This window comes from Brachyhypopomus gauderio, unplaced genomic scaffold (genome assembly GCF_052324685.1).
Source record: "Brachyhypopomus gauderio isolate BG-103 unplaced genomic scaffold, BGAUD_0.2 sc66, whole genome shotgun sequence".
Taxonomy (NCBI): Eukaryota; Metazoa; Chordata; class Actinopteri; order Gymnotiformes; family Hypopomidae; genus Brachyhypopomus; species Brachyhypopomus gauderio.
Genome location: NW_027506887.1, coordinates 1,139,480 through 1,160,585, shown reverse-complemented (window position 1 = coordinate 1,160,585; position 21,106 = coordinate 1,139,480). Strand labels below are relative to the sequence as shown.

The 21,106-nt window shown below is 52.3% G+C and overlaps 1 protein-coding gene across 1 annotated transcript in view; it reads right to left on the bottom strand.

Annotated features, from left to right (window-relative positions):
• The window catches only part of suclg2 (succinate-CoA ligase GDP-forming subunit beta), a 54,239-nt gene that overhangs the window by 17,825 nt on the left and 15,308 nt on the right, over positions 1 to 21,106 (bottom strand). Inside the window, 1 exon segment of the mRNA XM_076989180.1 lies at positions 19,129 to 19,271. Coding sequence (XP_076845295.1) covers positions 19,129 to 19,271 — 143 coding nt within the window.

Genomic DNA, 21,106 nt, shown 5'->3' with positions numbered 1-21,106 from the left:
TGAGGGAGCGTGATGGAGGTGAGGGAGCGTGATGGAGGTGAGGGAGCGTGATGGAGGTGTGAGAGCGTGATGGAGGTGGGGGAGCGTGATGGAGGTGGGGAGCATGATGGAGGTGGGGAGCATGATGGAGGTGGGGGAGCGTGATGGAGGTGGGGGAGCGTGATGGAGGTGGGGGAGCGTGATGGAGGTGAGTGAGATGGAGATGAGGGAGCGTGATGGAGGTGAGGGAGCGTGATGGAGGTGGGGGAGCGTGATTGAGGTGGGGGAGCGTGATGGAGGTGGGGGAGCGTGATAGAGGGGAGTGTGATGGAGGTGAGGGAGTGTGATGGAGGTGGGGGAGCGTGATGGAGGTGGGGGAGCGTGATGGAGGTGAGAGAGTGTGATGGAGGTGAGTGAGATGGAGATGAGGGAGCGTGATGGAGGTGGGGGAGCGTGATGGAGGTGGGGGAGCGTGATGGAGGCGGGGGAGCGTGATGGAGGCGGGGGAGCGTGATGGGGTGAGTGTGATGGAGGTGAGTGAGATGGAGATGAGGGAGCGTGATGGAGGTGGGGGAGCGTGATGGAGGTGGGGGAGCGTGATGGAGGTGGGTGAGCGTGATGGAGGTGAGTGTGATGGAGGTGAGGGAGCGTGATGGAGGTGAGGGAGCGTGATGGAGGTGAGGGAGCGTGATGGAGGTGAGGGAGCGTGATGGAGGTGGGGGAGCGTGATGGAGGTGGGGGAGCGTGATGGAGGTGGGGGAGCGTGATGGAGGTGGAGGAGCGTGATGGACGTGGGGAGCATGATGGAGGTGGGGGAGCGTGATGGAGGTGAGGGAGCATGATGGAGGTGGGGGAGCGTGATAGAGGGGAGTGTGATGGAGGTGAGCGAGTGTGATGGAGAGCATGGTGGTGGAATCATCACATGTCAGTCAGGGCTGAAGTTTCATTTCCTATCATGAACTCTCAGCAAGTGCACACAAACACACACACACAGGTACAGGCACACGCGCACACACACCCACACACACCAGTATGCCGAGGTGCCAAACACAAGATTAGAGGAAAGTATACACATGGAAGCAGGAATGTTCTGGGTGAGAGAAAGGTGAGTGAGTCACAGGGGGAATAGTTCACTGCATGTGTACATGCAAAACAAGGGTCATTCAAGTTCACAGTCCTACTTGCTCGCTCGCTCGCTCGCTCGCACACACACACACACACACACACACACACACACACACACACACACACACACACACACACACACACACACACACACACACACACACACACACACACACACAACATTCTGACAAAGCATCCAACATTCAAGCAATCCAATCCAACTTTGTTGCCCCTATGTGTGATGCCCCGGTGTGTGAGTGGGGTTCAATGAGACACGGGCTGGGTTTTTTTTCTCATTACAGGCCATCGTCTCTAAATCAGCAGCGGGGCAGTTTTACCCCCCTACAGCAGAGGACGTGTGGCAGCAGTGGGTGCAGTGGCAACAGTGGTTGTCACGGCAGCGGTGGTCACAGCCCCGCACCCCCCAGACCTGCCCGGTGTCCAGTGCCGCTCCAAGCCGCTGTTGCTTTATTAAAGTGAATAAATGCACGACGGCGGTGAACGGCATACATAATCACCCCCGGGCTTGCAACAGACCAGTCGGCGCATACAAAGGGGCCAGCCCTCCCACTCCGAGCGGCGTGCGGCCAATCAAAATTAATTTATTCTAATGTATTCGTGCAGAAGGTCAATTATCCAAATGATTTCGATTGCGCTTGCTCCTGATCTCGGGAGCCAATGAGGCGTCCAAAGGGCAGCTGTGCAGCGTGTTTGGCGAGGCAGTCCGGCCTCTTCGAACGAACACAGAGCTTTTACACAGTGCAGGGGCGGGGCCTCTACTGTCGGGGAGGGAGCGCAGAACTCGGCCAATTACAGAGGCCGTCCGGAACCACGCCTTCCCACCCACCAGCCTTCAGACGAGTCAGCAAGGTTTTCAATATTCAGGATCTCGCAGCAGGGATCCTAAAACTTTCCTTCATGCAGCGTTTCATAAACTCTTCAGAAATGACATAGCTGAACTTCTTCCACACCCTAATTCTCTTTAAAATGAACTGTGGGCAAACTGTGGCATTGAATGAAGAGACCATAAAGCGAACAGCAAAACCGTGACTACATCTGCGTCAGAGGTCAGTGAAGTATAAATACGTTCTTCTGTGCCGTGTTTACAGTGTCATTTAATGCCCCTGATGGCAGAAAATCAGCAGGTAAAGGCAGACTGCTCTATAATTCACTTCTCTCCTCCTGTTTAGTGCGAGAGGCAATTTGGCGAGGATGAAATAACGGCCGTGCGCTTTAATCCAGATAGATGGAATGCTATTTTGATATGGTGCTGGGACCCCCCCACCCCCCCAGCCCAAAATAGGGCCTTTTAAGGTTACTAATTTGTTATTCATCTGTGAGAATAACTGTATCACTGCACTTACTGAAATGCAATGACTGGCTCCTGCTGCAGTTTCGCTTAGTCTAATTGAGTAATTTAAAAATTGATAGAATAGCAAACATTGCAGGCTCTCTACCATTCTGCCTCTCTCTCTCTCCATCTCTACTTCTCTCTCTCTTTCCATATTTTCTTCTCTCCCTCCATCTCTCCTTCTCTCTCTCTTTCAATCTCTCTCCAGCTCCGCGGAGTCTGGGGAGAAGCTTGCTAAATTACCCGAAAACCACAAATCAGGCCTAACAGATGGATGCAATCAAGATTTAATTTCCTAAAAACTCAGAACATGGATACGGACACTGCCTGGATATGTCGGGCAGTACTGGTCCACTGTGCGCGTGTGGACATTCTGTGTGTGTGTGTGTGTGTGTGTGTGTACAAGATATAGTTGGGCCTAGGTCGGGTACGGGAGCTCAGGGAAGTGTGCAGCCTGTATTCGGTCAGTCAGGACACGTGTCACACCGAGCCCATTAGCCTGTCCACTGGACATTACAGTGAAGAGACGGGACAGACATGACACAGGGGGCTCAGAGGTGGAGAGAGGAAGGGGAAAGACGAGACGTTAGAAAAAGGAGCAGAGGACAAAAGCAAAGGATAGATGAGATGAGGGAATAACAGAAAGGATGAGAAAAAGTAGAGCAAGAGAGAGATACAGAGAAAGAGAGAGAGACAGAGAGGGGGTGAGATGGAGAGAGAGAGAAGGGAGACAGAGAGAGACATAGAGAAAGTGTAAAAGAACCCACAGTGACTGTTTTGATTCATTATCTGCCTCAGTAAACATCACTCTTCTTCCATCACACACACACACACACACACACACACACACACACACACACACACACACACACACACACACACACACACACACACACACACACACTCCCATCCCATCAGCCCTCTGTGCGAACGCCTCTCTGCATCCATGAGAGCATCCTCCATAAGATGAGCATTGGTGATTACAGGCTCAGACAGTTTTCTAATTATTCTGTCAAACATCAATCCGGGAGGCTGATGGAGTCTCTGGCGGGGCCTGACGGCCAGCGTAATCACTTCCACCCGGGCCGGGCCGGGCCGCTGCACCCACTGCCAGACACGTCCTGACAGCGGGACAGACGCAGAGTGGCTCCGTGGGCCGGAACCAGGGCCCGGCAGTAAAAACACGGTTTAACAAATAAAGACAAATGCGTTTTGAGGGGAAGGGGAGGTGGGAGGAGAATTCCCTCGTTAATTAATCAGCTAAGTGGTTTACGGCTGGCTTCACGTCAGCACAGCCTATGGGGAGTGGAGTCTGACACTCCTGTGCTATGAAGGGTGTTGTAATGGGAAGATGACTGCTGATGTGAGATCAGCTGTGTCTGAGCACAGTGCAGCAGTTGTCATGACGTGAAGGGCAGGGTCTGAACCTAGATCAGTGGACACGGTGAGGAGGTCTTATTTGTTTCTTGGCTGGCGGTGAGCGAGAATCTCGGCATGTCTCATGTCCGCTGGAGTCCTGACAGCAGGGAGAGGAAGAAGGAGGGAGATGGATGGAGTAAGAGAAACAGACAGAATGAGGAGGAATGGAAGAGGGAGAGACAGGATGGGAGAGGAAAGACAGAAAGGAGTGAGAGACAGACAGAGAGAGGGGGAAAACAGAAGTGTCACAGGAGGGCATGTTCAACATTTCACCTCCATATCTCCACAATAAAAGCAGCGGAAATGAATGCTCCGTCCGTGGAGTTCTGTGGTGATGGTTCCTCTGAGGACCTAGCACCGGGTCAGGCCCATAGTAAACCCAGCGTCCAATGTGCCACGTCTAGACGCTCACGTCTGCTGCACGAGTGCCCGGCCTAGCCGGCTCCTTTAAGAACACGCTGCACGTAACGGGCTGGTGCTGCGGAACACGGCAGCGCACACGGATCAGGAGGTAGTGACGGCGGCGCACGTGGATCAGGAGGTGGTGAAGGCAGCGCACGTAGATCAGGAGGTGGTGACGGCGGCGCACGTGGATCAGGAGGTGGTGACGGCGGCGCACGTGGATCAGGAGCTGGTGAAGGCGGCGCACGTGGATCAGGAGGTAGTGAAGGCGGCGCACGTGGATCAGGAGGTAGTGAAGGCAGCGCACGTGGATCAGGAGCTGGTGAAGGCGGCGCACGTGGATCAGGAGGTAGTGAAGGCAGCGCACGTGGATCAGGAGCTGGTGAAGGCGGCGCACGTGGATCAGGAGGTAGTGAAGGTGGCGCACGTGGATCAGGAGGTAGTGAAGGTGGCGCACGTGGATCAGGAGGTGGTGACGGCGGCGCACGTGGATCAGGAGGTGGTGAAGGCGGCGCACGTGGATCAGGAGGTAGTGAAGGCGGCGCACGTGGATCAGGAGGTGGTGAAGGCGGCGCACGTGGATCAGGAGGTGGTGAAGGCGGCGCACGTGGATCAGTGAGGTGGTGAAGGCGGCGCACGTGGATCAGGAGGTGGTGAAGGCGGCGCACGTGGATCAGGAGCTGGTGACGGCGGCGCACGTGGATCAGGAGGTGGTGAAGGCGGCGCACGTGGATCAGGAGGTGGTGAAGGCGGCGCACGTGGATCAGGAGGTGGTGAAGGCGGCGCACGTGGATCAGGAGGTGGTGAAGGCGGCGCACGTGGATCAGGAGGTGGTGACGGCGGCGCACGTGGATCAGGAGCTGGTGAAGGCGGCGCACGTGGATCAGGAGCTGGTGAAGGCGGCGCACGTGGATCAGGAGCTGGTGAAGGCGGCGCACGTGGATCAGGAGGTGGTGACGGCGGCGCACGTGGATCAGGAGGTGGTGAAGGCGGCGCACGTGGATCAGGAGGTGGTGAAGGCGGCGCACGTGGATCAGGAGGTGGTGACGGCGGCGCACGTGGATCAGGAGGTGGTGAAGGCGGCGCACGTGGATCAGGAGGTGGTGAAGGCAGCGTTTTCCTTCCACCTCTAGTTCTCATCATCTGGTTTTTACTTTCCTCGTCAGCACGAGGGCGGCGAGGCGTCCGGCCGGCCCGAGAGGCTCTGCGCAGAAGGGTTCAGATCAGCAGCTAATGAAAAGCGTTTCGTGGGTCCTGGCGGGCTTTCCATTACCAGAGTAAAGAGGGTCGGCCATCAGACAAGCACCTCATCTCAAACCGCACCTCCGAAAAGCCAATTACACTGACAAGAATACCTGTGAACGGCTCCGGGCACGGATCAGCAAACACATGTGAGAGAGGAGGGGGGGGGGGGGGGGGGGGAGCTTGAGCACGCATGCACGCGCAAGCACGCACACACACACACACACAGTCACTGAGTGTGTGATAAAAAGAGACAAGTGAGCAAGCGGGGAGAGCGAGGAAGGGGGTGTGTGAGAGAGAGAGAGATTGAGAGAGAGGGGGGGGGAAGAGGGATAGAGAGTGTAAGAGTAAGAGAGAGTAAGTAAGATCACTCTGCAGTTCCATTAATGTGTCAAACCAAATCATCTGCTATTTATATATACTTAACAATATGGCTATTTTAACTTCAGTATTATGATTTTATGCTTATATAATTTCACACAAAATTTACACAAAAACTCATTACATCACACAGACACAATGCCATCTTAATTATACTGCTACATATAGTAACTACAAAAGGCCTTGCTTTATGATGTGTGCTGGGATAGTGATGTATTAAAACACTAGGGTTATAACTCCTGATTAAAGACTGCTGTTTTAAAGACTGCTGTTGTAAAGACTGCATGAATGCGACTCACATAGCACTTAGATCATGCAAAGATCTCGTTTTATCAAAACATCCACATGACACACAGCAACAGCACCTGTGATTGGCCAGGAAGCCTCAAACACATGATAAAAGACTACAATGACTCATTTGCATATTTCAGTATATTAATAACACAGACGTCAATACTGAGATGATTTTTTGTTTAGTAAACATGGCATGTCTGGAAGATGTGATGTGTGGTTCTGCCCACAGACGACGGGAGGAGTCCAGTTCTTCTGGTGGTTTAATCCACTGTGTCTTGGCAGCCGGGTAAAATGGACAAACAAGATGTGACGTGTGGTGTGTTGGGCCCTCAGAGGGAGAGACGGACATGTCTCCACTCGTCTGTGTGCCAAAACTCATCAGCCTAATTATGGCACATGTCCCAATGCTCAGAGGGGAGAGAAAGAGACACACAGAGAGGCAACAAGAAAAGACCACCCACACACACACACCCACACCCACACACACACACACACACACACACACACCCACACACACACACACACACACACCCACACCCACACAAATGCATGCGCCACAGTCACAATCATGCAAAGTAACACACACTGACAACGCACAGTGACATCACCATAATTTGCATTCTCCCCGCCCTCAGGTATTCTGTGGGCTGTGCCTGCATCACTGAATTACTGTAGCTACATTTCTGTATTCAGATGTGTTGCCAGTCCAATGCCATACTGCACCCGTCCAGCACACACACGCACACACACAACTGAGCCTCTGCTTTACCGTTACGAACACTGGGTCTTCGGTTAAGTATTTCACGTCCAGTTGAGTCATGGCTAAGAATTCGAGGCTAACAGCTATTGGCTGGTTCATATCTAGTGATGCATCCATCATTAAGGCAGGATGGGAGGACAGTTAAGAGCATTAGGAACTGCTCCATAAAGCAGAATAGGCTTAGAGTCACCTCATATTTCATAAGACCCCCCCATACACACACACACACACACACACACACACACACACACACACACACACACACACACACACACACCACACACACAGATATAAAGAGCTTAGAAGTCAATGACTCTGCAATGACAGTTTTAGGGAGTAGACGCATCATAGCACAGTGACTGAAAACGCACATAACACAGAGTGGCCACAGCTCACCCTGCCAGAATGACCATACGGGAGAAGGAGAGAGTGTCACGGACACACAGACCCGTTCAAGTGTGGAAGAAGCACAGGCTCACGCGAGCAGGGTCAACACCAGGCCAACATGTAGTCACACGCTGCTCACGCAGTCACACGCAGCTCGTGCAGGTCACGCAGTCACACGGGCTGCACACTGCTCTACCGTAACCTTTAACCATCACCTTAGCTGTCTGCTGAGACTGCGGCACTGCTAGACACAAGGAAACAGATTCACCTCCTTTCTCACACTAACTCTATTACTCTGCATCAGGACTAATAATCAGCTTAACTGTGATGAGCCTACAGTGTCAGCTGGTCCTGGATCAGCTGGAAGGCAAAGATCTGAGCCAGGGTGAATCCCTGAAGTCACGCGTGTGCAGAGTCTTCACAGCCACGTCAAGCGCGGCTGGATCATACTTCATTTCAGAAGACTTATTTCTGTGTGCGTGGTATTTCTGGAATTCCCCAAAGAGAAATTAAAATGTGCTTGTAAGAAGCCCCGGGCCCTGGAAAGCCGGCAAACGCAGTGTCTGACAGAACACGGCGCTAGGACCTTAAACAGAAGACCGAGGGCTGCAAACACCTATAACTTACACATATATTAGAGCAGAGTCATGCTGATGAATAACAAAGACAGCAGCCTCAGTCTACAGACAACATCAATACGTCTACCAGAAGCGGACGTACGTAGCGGAGCAGATGCCAGATCTGATGGATATCACGAGACTTTATGGAGAACCCTCAAGCAGGCCTCAGGATGCAGTAGACGACTTATTATAGTCGATTAAACGCGGGACGCAACAGACCCGAGGAACACGCAGGCCCCGTGCCTGGCACAGGGGCGGGGTGGGGGCGTGTCCAGCGATGCAGGACCTCCGTGAGCGGACGGTGGGTGTGGTCACGACAGGCTGGGCACGTCGGCACGCGCTATAATTACGCCGTGAGCACTGATACTTTCACGGAGACGGCTCGCGGCGCGTCTCTGTAAACGGGATCAAAACGCAGCGCAATTAAACGGCGGAATGCGCGGCCAGATTTGAAGAGCGTCTCAGCGACTCGCTGGAAGCCACCGGGGGTTATGCATGTGCAAAAATAAGTCCTCTAATGAGCGAGAAGATTAAAAAAATAACGCTTGGGTTAGAGGAAGAGTCCCATCTCCTCCCCTTTTTAATCAGTGGATGATTCAATACCTCGGAGTTTTGATGTGTGTTCCATGCAAAAAAGAATCAGCTACCTATTGTAAGTCACGCGGGCCACAACTAGAAGTTCTTAGGAGCTTCGTATGTGGAAGTGTGGGCTGAACATCTGGAAGGAAACTGACAAACAAGTCCAGAGTTTGTACTGCCCAAACCCGCCGAGCTTTAAATATTTAATGGCGCAGAGGAGTTGGGTGGAGTGAAGGAAGTCTGGGCAACAGAACAATGTCTGGGCACCAGTCCTGAACGCGGCCTGCAACCCGACCGGCCCAGACTATGGACTCTTACACAATACTGTACCTGCAAGGGAGGGTGTGTGTATGTGTGTGTGTGTGAGAGAGAGAGAGAGAGAGAGAGAGAGAGAGAGAGAGAGAGAGAGAGAGAGAGAGAGAGAGATATATGGAGGGGGAGGAGGTGAGGGGAAAAAGAAGAGAGGCAGGATCTGAACAAATATTGAACAGAAGAATGATAGAAGAAGGAAGAGTGGAGGACATCCCCAGCCATAAATGGGCGAACCAAACGTTCCTCTCCTCCAGAAGCCCTGGAGAAAGGCTCCATTAGGACGGCCTCAGGGTCTTCACGCCCATCGATCCGCCCCGACCCACAGAGCAACAGGCAGGACACCTTTCAGCCGCTCCGCCCCTCCTGCCGCTCGCATCCGCCACAAAACCGCCGACACAATCCCCCGCTGTGCATTCTCAAACAAGCACACGACATTTAGGTCCGCTCGGTCCCCGCCGGCCACCGCGGACAGAACGTCCTTTTATTCTATCTATCTATCTATTTATTTATTTATTTATGTTTTACAAAGCGCGTCGAATCCGGCTCCGACGGTGGGAGAGGGGGGCGTCCCGGCAGACAGATCAATCGGATGGATCATCGCAGGCAGGGAGGCACTTCGCAAAATTCAATCGTGCAGCAAATTTAGAAACGAGCGCCCGCCATGTTGTTTTCTGCCAAGGCCCACCAGAACGGCACCAGAGACATTTCTGCATTTGGCCCATCGGTCTACATGAAGACCAAGCAAATTCTTGTGAGGGGTTGGAAACTGAATCACTCTCTGCAACTGAACGGGGTGCTTAGTAGTAAGAGCTTATGACAGAAATTTTTACACAAACTGATTGTGTGCGTGTGTGTGTGTGGCTTAAATAACCATCAAAATGATGGTTTTATCGATAACACGGGCACTGGAGAAAATATGCATGCAAGTGTGTGTGTGTGTGTGTGTGTACATACAGGTACATGTAGGCATGTGACAAAAAAAAACCCCAAAAACCTATAAAAGGCACCCCAGAATCTCCAGCATCTTCTTACATTGAAGCCCTAAACAGCTCCAAACACAGATCATGGGAACACACACGGGTCGGGAGAGGACACACACACACACGGGTCAGTAGAACACACACACACACACACACACACACACACACACACACACACACACACACACACACACGGGTCAGTAGAACACACACACACACGGGTCAGGAGAACACACACACACACACACGGGTCAGGAGAAAACACACACACACACACACACACTGCATAAACCGAAAGTTGTTCTGCAACAGTAGCAGGAGTCGTTTTATATTTCTCTCATTAAACAGGTCCTTTACTGATCCACCTCACCATGCCGCTGATAGCATTTCCTGCCGGTTTTTGGAGAGCGTGGAAAGTTTGCTCATTATCGGAGCGAGGCAACGCTCGTCCGGCTGGCGGTGCCGTGTGATCGCCGCCACACACTTTCTGAGGGTTCTGCCGCAAGCTCGGTCCAGCACCGTCAATTCATCCTCCCGCCGAACATGCCGCAAATCCACGCTCAGCACAAGACCTAAAGAACTTCATTTGTAGTTTCCTTTGGATGTGAGCAAATGTGGAGCATATGCACACTGCCAGCACACTATCGTCTGTGTCTCTTAACCCAGCTGGTAATGTGAGGATAGGCAGCCTGTCTGGCAGAGGGGTACGCCTGTGTCCAGCAGAGGGGCACGCCTGTGTCCAGCAGAGGGGCACGCCTCCGTCCAGCAGAGGGGCACGCCTCCGTCCAGCAGAGGGGCACGCCTGTGTCCAGCAGAGGGGCACGCCTGTGTCCAGCAGAGGGGCACGCCTGTGTCCAGCAGAGGGGCACGCCTGTGTCCAGCAGAGGAGCACGTCTCTAGGCCGTGCTGCCTCTGAAGGGCTGAGGGTGTCATGCTCTTCAACCTCCCCAGGAAATTAAGTTACAATCAGAACGCACTTTAGAGGAAGGAGTGGGGTTCACAAATAGAGAATATGCTACGAGAGAGAGAGAGAGAATTGAGCAGGGTCATAACTCATCAGTATAAAGGGATGGAAGATAAGCAACATGACCATCCAGATGAAGTCCAGAGGCCAAATGTCCCTCCCCTCCAGTCTGCTCCCTCCTCCTTCCCCTCCAGTCTCCTCCCTCCCCTCCAGTCTGCTCCCTCCTCCCTCCCCTCCAGTCTCCTCCCTCCTCCCTTCCCTCCAGTCTCCTCCCTCCTCCCTTCCCTCCAGTCTCCTCCCTCCTCCTTCCCCTCCAGTCTGCTCCCTCCTCCCTCCCCTCCAGTCTGCTCCCTCCCCTCCAGTCTGCTCCCTCCTCCCTCCCCTCCAGTCTCCTCCCTCCTCCCTTCCCTCCAGTCTCCTCCCTCCTCCTTCCCCTCCAGTCTGCTCCCTCCTCCCTCCCCTCCAGTCTCCTCCCTCCCCTCCAGTCTCCTCCCTCCCCTCCAGTCTCCTCCCTCCTCCCTTCCCTCCAGTCTCCTCCCTCCTCCTTCCCCTCCAGTCTGCTCCCTCCTCCCTCCCCTCCAGTCTCCTCCCTCCCCTCCAGTCTCCTCCCTCCTCCCTCCCCTCCAGTCTCCTCCCTCCTCCCTTCCCTCCAGTCTCCTCCCTCCTCCCTCCCCTCCAGTCTCCTCCCTCCTCCCTCCCCTCCAGTCTCCTCCCTCCTCCCTCCCCTCCAGTCTCCTCCCTCCCCTCCAGTCTCCTCCCTCCTCCCTCCCCTCCAGTCTCCTCCCTCCCCTCCAGTCTCCTCCCTCCCCTCCAGTCTCCTCCCTCCCCTCCAGTCTCCTCCCTCCCCTCCAGTCTCCTCCCTCCCCTCCAGTCTCCTCCCTCCTCCCTCCCCTCCAGTCTCCTCCCTCCTCCCTTCCCTCCAGTCTCCTCCCTCCTCCCTCCCCTCCAGTCTCCTCCCTCCTCCCTCCCCTCCAGTCTCCTCCCTCCTCCCTCCCCTCCAGTCTCCTCCCTCCCCTCCAGTCTCCTCCCTCCTCCCTCCCCTCCAGTCTCCTCCCTCCTCCCTCCCCTCCAGTCTCCTCCCTCCCCTCCAGTCTCCTCCCTCCCCTCCAGTCTCCTCCCTCCCCTCCAGTCTCCTCCACCTCATCCTCACTGTAGCGGGGAGCTTCAGGCAGGGTACAAGCACTCACAAGCTCATAGAGCCCGACTGATGGAAAGAGAAGATCCTATCTGATGCAAATTCAGCCGCCCATTGTGCTGTATGGAAGTGCGGTATGGGGTCCACATATCATAGCTAGATGGGACAAGCATCCAATAGGAGCCCTCCATGCAGATTTATGTGAAAGGACTTAAAAAAAAAAAAAAACCCCAAAGGCAGTCACCTACCAATGTGTGCATGGCTGAATTAGGCAGCTTCCCATTGGATTTACATCTGGAATCCTTTGAAGACCAGTCGCAGGGAAACAGGGCAGACCCCTGAACTGAACCCCCGTTACAGACCCCTGAACTGAACCCCCGTTACAGACCCCTGAACTGAACCCCTGAACTGAACCCTGAACTGAACCCCCGTTACAGACCCCTGAACTGAACCCCTGAACTGAACCCTGAACTGAACCCCTGTTACAGACCCCTGAACTGAACCCCCGTTACAGACCCCTGAACTGAACCCCCGTTACAGACCCCTGAACTGAACCCCCGTTACAGACCCCTGAACTGAACCCCTGTTACAGACCCCTGAAGAAGTTTGCGGCTGACAAAAGAGGAAAGGATTTATGCTCAGTGGGTGACATGTTCAGACAGGGGGGCATGTTTTCCTCTACTGGGGGAAACAAAAAAAATACAGGGAAAAAAAAACCTAAACAAAAGCCAATAACACAATTCAATTATAAGGATAAAAACTAGCAGGTTCCTAGTAGCAGGGCACACAGGAACACTGCAAAACTGCATAACAGACACAATCTGCCTGAGACACAGTCAGTGCAAATCTCTGCATTCTCTCTCCTCATCACTACATCAGGACAGGTGGATACAGAGCTGGATGGTGGGAGTAGATTAGTGCACAGTGTCCTATAGAGCTCCCGCTAATCGATCCAGGCAGAACGCACACATACGGAGACACGGAGACAGACAAAAGACACACAAACACACACACCTTGGAATTATCAGCTCAGGATCACACACACACAGCTGGAGGGAAGGGAGGAGGGAGGAGACTGGAGGGAAGGGAGGAGGGAGGAGACTGGAGGGGAGGGAGGAGGGAGCAGACTGGAGGGGAGGGAGGAGACTGGAGGGGAAGGAGGAGGGAGCAGACTGGAGGGGAGGGACATTTGGCCTCTGGACTTCATCTGGATGGTCATGTTGCTTATCTTCCATCCCTTTATACTGATGAGTTATGACCCTTCTTAAATTCTCTCTCTCCCTCTCTCTCTCTCTCACACACACACACACCTCCACACACACACACACACACACACACACACACACACACACACACACACACACACACACACACCTCAATGTGGGAAGAGCACACACAGCATGTGTGTGTGTGTGTGTGTGTGTGTGTGTGTGTGTTTTATCTCTGGGTGGGGAAAACGCATGTACACGAGACACATGTCGATGAGAGCCAGGAGGAGTCTGCAGGAGGTTTGCGGTGTGGAGATGGGCCATGAGACGTGTTAGCGCTTCTCCGATCAGGCACACGGCAGCTCTGAGCTTCCTCCCTGATACCACCACATCTCGCCAGCCCAGCAGGAGCAGGGCGCTACCCGGGCCGTGCAACCCGGGTCGTGCTGTGGTGCACGTGGCCACACCGAGGGGGTTTACCCCCTCACAAGGGCCAGAGGGTAAACCCCCTCAGTGTGGCCAGAAATGATGCCTCATAGCACTAAGCACAACAGGTGGTCTGAGGAAAAACATTTTGTCCATGTCACTTTTTAAAAATCTATTTATTTTTTTACTATTCACCTCAAAAGGTTTTAGCATATCAAAACAAGCACCTGTTGAACACAACCCAAGGTCTTTATTCATTTCACTATTCTACCAGTCTAGTGAGAGAAAGAGTCAAAACTAGAAACAAACAAGCTGAGTCCCCTAAAGTGTCTCTGCTGCGATGCTAAATGGGAATAATGGTATATGGTAATAATGTGCTGCCTTGTCAATCACAGGCACGCCTCATAGCTAGGGGGCGGGGCTTGAGGGTTCCATGCTCTCTGGGACAGACGGCCAGACATGGTAGAAATGAGCTGTTACTGCAGTTGGCCATGGTAGCTTTCTGAGATTGGAGTGGCCATTAGATTCCATGTTCAGGACCAATGAGAAAGGAGAGACTGGGAAGGGGGGTGTGGGGGACTCATTACAGGCCAACGCCACCATTAGTCCCAGCATGTCAGGAGCACTGGAGTCTTTTAAAGAGAAATGATGTTGTGTGGGTAGAGCAGAAAGGGGGGGGGGGGGGGTGTTAAAATTGTGTGTGTGTTTAGTGTAGAATGGTGAGAGACAAATTATGTGTGTTCATGTCTGTGTGCTGTGTGACTGCAAGAGGGAAAAAAACTGTACACACAGCCACACACCTGCGCTCACACACACACACAACTACGTGCGCACACCCACACCAGCATGTATGCACGCGCACACGCACACATACAACAGCGCGTACACCTGTGCAGGTGTGCAGACACACACACCTCCGCATGAGAATGCACATACCTGCGCATGCGCACCCACACACACCTGCGCATGAGAACGCACACACACTGTTTCACCAGAAATAGCTACATAGGCATCTACTACACAGACACCTAACAAGGCAAACAGCACCAAATACCCACTGGTCACAATTACGCTGTGAAACACCCTCACCTGTCTGCCCAGATCCACACACTCCTCACCAGCACAGACCAGTCCTCACCACTCTCTCTCTTCCCCCCTTCTCCCTCTCCCCCTCTCTACCACTCCTCTCACTCCCTCTCTCCAGCCCTCCCCTCACTCCCTGTCTCCACCCCTCCTCTCAATCCCTCTCTCCACCCCTCCTTCTCTCACTCCCTCTCTCCACCCCTCCTCTCAATCCCTCTCTCCACCCCTCCTTCTCTCACTCCCTCTCTCCACCCCTCCCTCTCAATCCCTCTCTCCACCCCTCCCTCTATCTCACTCCCTCTCTCCACCCTTCCTTCTCTCTCACTCCCTCTCTCCACCCCTCCCTCTATCTCACTCCCTCTCTCCACCCTTCCTTCTCTCTCTCCCTCTCTCCACCCCTCCCTCTATCTCACTCCCTCTCTCCACCCTTCCTTCTCTCTCACTCCCTCTCTCCACCTCTCCCTCTATCTCACTCCCTCTCTCCACCCCTCCCTCCATCTCACTCCCTCTCTCCACCCCTCCATCTCACTCCCTCTCTCCACCCCTCCCTCTATCTCACTACCTCTCCCTCTCCTTCTCTAAGAGTGCTCAGGTGGACTCAGGTTTTCCTCCAGGTGTGACAGAGTGAACTGTATTAGCAGCCAAAGTGAAAATGTAAAATGAAAAAGTGAAAATAAAAATGTTTTATTCATACTGTTTCATGCAACTTTTTAAATGACTGTGGTGAAAGAGCACAGTCCCTTCCAACACACACACACACACGCACGCACCATAAAAAATAAAAAAAAGCTGGAATAATAGTTGGTGAGCAACAGCCAAGAACATAGTGGAAAATGTAGTTTCCCCACTGCATGGAAGAACAGAATAACATAATAAGAGAGAAAACAGAGATTTGACTTTAATCATCTGATAGAAGGACAGTGTTATACAAAAACTTCCAGGAAGCAAGGTCATCAATGAAAGCACAGAAAGTTACAAGACTCTCATTTATGTCCAAATTCCACAATACCGGTGGAGACTTGGTAATGGGTAAGCCCACCTCTAATTCCTGACTTCACTAAAGCTCTGAACAAACTCCCAACAGTTGTAGCCTGTTCTTCAAACTTCAACCAGAAAGATTTCCAAAGGGCTACATTTGTACCGCCAACTAAGAGTTATACGGCATGTGTTCCTCCTGCTGAGAGAGAGAGAGAGAGAGAGAGAGAGAGAGAGAGAGAGAGAGAGAGAGAGAGAGAGAGAGAGAGAGAGAGAGAGAGAGAGAGCGCTTCTTCTGCACCAGATATTTTGCTGTGGAGAATGAGACTACTGAATAAAAGAACCATTGGATCAAAGCAGCGTGTTTTATTCACACACCCACCCACACACCACATACCTACCCATACAAACCACACACCACCCACCCACACACCACATACCTACCCATACAAACCACACACCACCCACCCACACACCACATACCTACCCATACAAACCACACACCACATACCTACCCATACAAACCACACACCACATACCTACCCATACAAACCACACACCACATACCTACCCATACAAACCACACACCACCCACCCACACACCACATACCTACCCACACACCCACCCACCCACCCACCCACCCACCACACACCACACACCCACACACCCACCCACCACACACCACCCACCCACACACCACATACCTACCCATACAAACCACACCCCACCCACCCACACCACATACCTACCCATACAAACCACACACCACCCACCCACACACCACATACCTACCCATACAAACCACACACCACCCACCCACACACCACATACCTACCCATACAAACCACACACCACCCACCCACACACCACATACCTACCCATACAAACCACACACCACATACCTACCCATACAAACCACACACCACATACCTACCCATACAAACCACACACCACATACCTACCCATACAAACCACACACCACATACCTACCCACACATCCACCCACCCACCCACCCACACACCACACACCACCCACCCACACACCACATACCTACCCACACATCCACCCACCCACCCACCCACACACCACATACCTACCCACACCACATACCTACCCATACAAACCACACACCACATACCTACCCACACACCACATACCTACCCACACACCACATACCTACCCATACAAACCACACACCTACCCATACAAACCACACACCACATACCTACCCACACACCACATACCTACCCACACACCACATACCTACCCATACAAACCACACACCACATACCTACCCACACACCACATACCTACCCACACACCACATACCTACCCATACAAACCACACACCACATACCTACCCACACACCACATACCTACCCACACACCACATACCTACCCATACAAACCACACACCACATACCTACCCACACACCACATACCTACCCACACACCACATACCTACCCATACAAACCACACACCACATACCTACCCACACACCACATACCTACCCACACACCACATACCTACCCACACACCACATACCTACCCACCCACACACCCACCCACCCACCACACACCCACCCACCCACACACCACATACCTAACACCACACCCACACACCCACCCCCCCTCGCTCTTCAGGCTTTAAGAATGAGGCACTTTGTTGTGGTAATTGTAAAACTGCCCTCTAAACAGCCCTGGCCGTCGAGGTTCTCTCCTCCCGTCTTCTCTTTTTACCCTTTCCTCAATCACTCGTTCCTCCCCCAGATGCCTCAGCTGCTCTCTTCACCTTTACAGTAACTGAACTGGGCCCTCCGACCTCGGGAGGCGTCTGGCTGCCAAACGTAGCCACGGTCGCAGCAACGTGGATCACTAGCGGGAGGAGCAGCCAATCGGCAGGGAGCCGCGGCGGGTGCCTGAAGCGTTAATTGGGGTGCCTGCGTAGAGGAGCCATGAGGGACCCAAAGAGTTAGAGTGGGGAGAGGGAGTCAACGCCGGGCGTTGGGAGGGACACAAATGCAGATTTCATCCTGTTAGAGAAGGAATAATTAACATCCTGATTAAAATTCCTGGCACAGAAGTGAAGTGGTAGAGAAAAGCTCCTGTGAAATGCAAATGCCTTCACATGCAGAGAGAGGGAGAGAGAGAGGGAGAGAGATAGAGATAGAACAGTGACTACATAGGAGGGTCTCCTCTGTCCCAGAGTGCTCCACATTATACCATAGGTGACTAGCTAATCACACACTCCACACACACACACACACACACACACACACACACACACACACACACACACACACACACACACACACACAGTAGGAGTTGGATATCAAACTTTTTTCATCATGCAGCGGCATCATAATAGCTTATAACCTAGTCATTAAAATTGCCTCTGAAGATACGTAACAGTCATCTTACTGTTTTTTTAACAAAACAACAAAGAACTCCCATCAATGGGACAGGGCAAGTGAAACTCTGTCCAAAAAAATCAAGTACCTCCTCTTGGTACTTGATCCGCTTCATAGATTTTTATAGTATGCCACGATGAATTCATGCATGACCAAATATAATAAATACACCTTAGAGTTCTGAGCAGAACAATATATCAGTAGATGAAAGCTTCTGTATGGGAGCTGGTTTGAAATTCATCATTCTCAGATGAGCGGGCATGGACCTGCTCAACGCCACATCCACCACCACAGTAGCACCACTGCTGCAGGAAACACAGCCACTCTGGGAAGAGGGGAATCTCGGGATCCCTGGCAACCCTACGGCTGGATCTGGTGGGATACAGGCCCATGGCGAGATTGGAATGTTCCGGAGAAGCTATTTTTACACTGACAGTAATTAACGAAGGTTGTACTGGCACGTGTGTTTGCTGGAGTGTGTGTGTGAGAGAGAGAGAGGGAGAGAGAGAGAGAGAGAGAGAGAGAGAGAGAGAGAGAGAGAGAGAGAGAGCGAGAAAGAGAGAGCGAGAGAAAGAGAGCGAGAGAGCGAGAGAGAGAGAGAGAATAAATAAGTCAGAATAGTTGAGCTTGGAGGCGTGGCTGTTTATGATTACAGGAGTGAGGAAGGAGGCAGAGAGTGATGAACTTGGCGGAGCTCGTGATGAAGAGGAGCAGTGAAGATGCTGATGTGGGTGTGAAGACCATTAAAGGTGCAGCTGTTAAAGGGCCAGTTATACAAGAACACTGGCTGAGAGTGTCAATAACCACAAACACTCTTAATGGGGCCCACCACAAATGATATTTGTTCATTAAAGACCACTTATCACTGCTTTCTAAAGTGTTAATCTCCATATGCAAGTTCAGGCCTACCGATGCATTCAGACCAATTCTGATTCTCCTAATGCTTTCACCGTGTCATGAGTCTTCAGAAGACAAGAACAGTTTGCTCAACACCTCTTGATGCCGGCAGGACCTTCTACACAATCCTGCACGTCCGTCTTGCTGTGGACAGTGCGAGGGTGACCCGGCCGGGCGTCCCGCGTGAGCTCTTACCTTTGGGTCAGTGGTGAGGAGCTTGAAAGCTGCGTACACCTGGTTCTCCTTCACCCCGCCCCCAAGGTCCAGGAAGTTGGCCGGCTTTCCACCGTGCAGGTCGATGATGTCACATGTCGCCATGGCGAGACCAGCACCATTGACTGCAAATAGCAGATAAATGCACCACAGGTGTCAATATTGAGTGGAGCGATTCTGGGGGACCGCAACGTTCACCCGCACTTCAGCACGGATTCACAGCAAACACAGTTCCCAGTTACCACTGTGAACCACGGATCAAGAACCAACTGCCCCAAAGCAGGTCTGCACACAGTGAGCGGCGTGGACAGGGCGCGCACAGCACGGCAGACAGCACCCCAGACAGGCAGACAGCATGCCAGACAGACAGAAACAGAGTTAATTAGACCGGTAAGAAGTCTGATTAAACTGTAATTTTTCTTTCTGAACCTCAATAAATCTGTCAAAATGTCCTCAGCCACAAGCCCCAGACATCTGCTAGTGGGTTTCATGCCCTTAGGCCAGTCTGAACATTTGTTACGGGCTTCACCAATTACACAACGGCTCTACCAGGCAAAGTGGTTCCTGCTGACCGGAGTCACTCCATACAAATCACATCACCTAGGCAGCCTGCTGCGCAGAGGTGAATCAAACTATAGACCTGCTGCGCAGAGGTGAATCAAACTATAGACCTGCTGCGCCGAGGTGAATCAAACCACAGACCTGCTGCGCAGAGGTGAATCAAACCACAGACCTGCTGCGCAGAGGTGACCTGATACTGGAGACCTGCTGTGCAGAGGTGAATCAAACTACAGACCTGCTGCGCAGAGGTGAATCAAACTACAGACCTGCTGCGCAGAGGTAAATCAAACTACAGACCTGCTGCGCAGAGGTGAATCAAACTACAGACCTGCTGCGCAGAGGTGAATCAAACTACAGACCTGCTGCGCAGAGGTGAATGATACTACAGACCTGCTGCACAGAGGTGAATGATACTACAGACCTGCTGCACAGAGATGAATCAAACTACAGACCTGCTGCACAGAGGTGAATCAAACTACAGACCTGCTGCACAGAGGTGAATGATACTACAGACCTGCTGCACAGAGATGAATGATACTACAGACCTGCTGCACAGAGGTGAATCAAACTACAGACCTGTTGCGCAGAGGTGAATCAAACTACAGACCTGCTGCGCAGAGGTGACCTGATACTGGAGACCTGCTGCGCAGAGGTGAATCAAACTACAGACCTGCTGCACAGAGGTGAATCAAACTACAGACCTGCTGCACAGAGGTGAATGATACTACAGACCTGCTGCGCAGAGGTGAATCAAACTACAGACCTGCTGCGCAGAGGTGAATCAAACTACAGACCTGCTGCACAGAGGTGAATGATACTACAGACCTGCTGCACAGAGGTGAATGATACTACAGACCTGCTGCGCAGAGGTGAATCAAACTACAGACCTGCTGCGCAGAGGTGAATCAAACTACAGACCTGCTGCGCAGAGGTGAATCAAACTACAGACCTGCTGCGCAGAGGTGAATCAAACTACAGACCTGCTGCGCAGAGGTGAATGATCAGGGTATCTGCACATTTTAAAATCTCAAATTCAATGACTTTTAAGACCTTTTTAATACCTCTCACAAAGAAAAAATAATACTATTACTGGTGATGCAGGTGTGTTCCACATCGTTGACGGGGGGGGGGGGTGGGGGGTGGGCGAACGAAAATTGTTGACGTTGTTGAGGCCGTATACTCCAACGGTAGGAATCTAGCACTAGGACCCTGGAGCGGTTATTTTCTGCATGGTCCTAGCGCTAGATTCGGCAAAGTTCACATCGCGCCAGAACAACTGAACAACACACACTTATTATAATTTAATGCCTCCCCTCATAAAATTCCAGACATTTTAAGACATTTTTAGGCCTTGAATATGGAAAACTAAATGTAAATACTACAGACCTGCTGCGCAGAG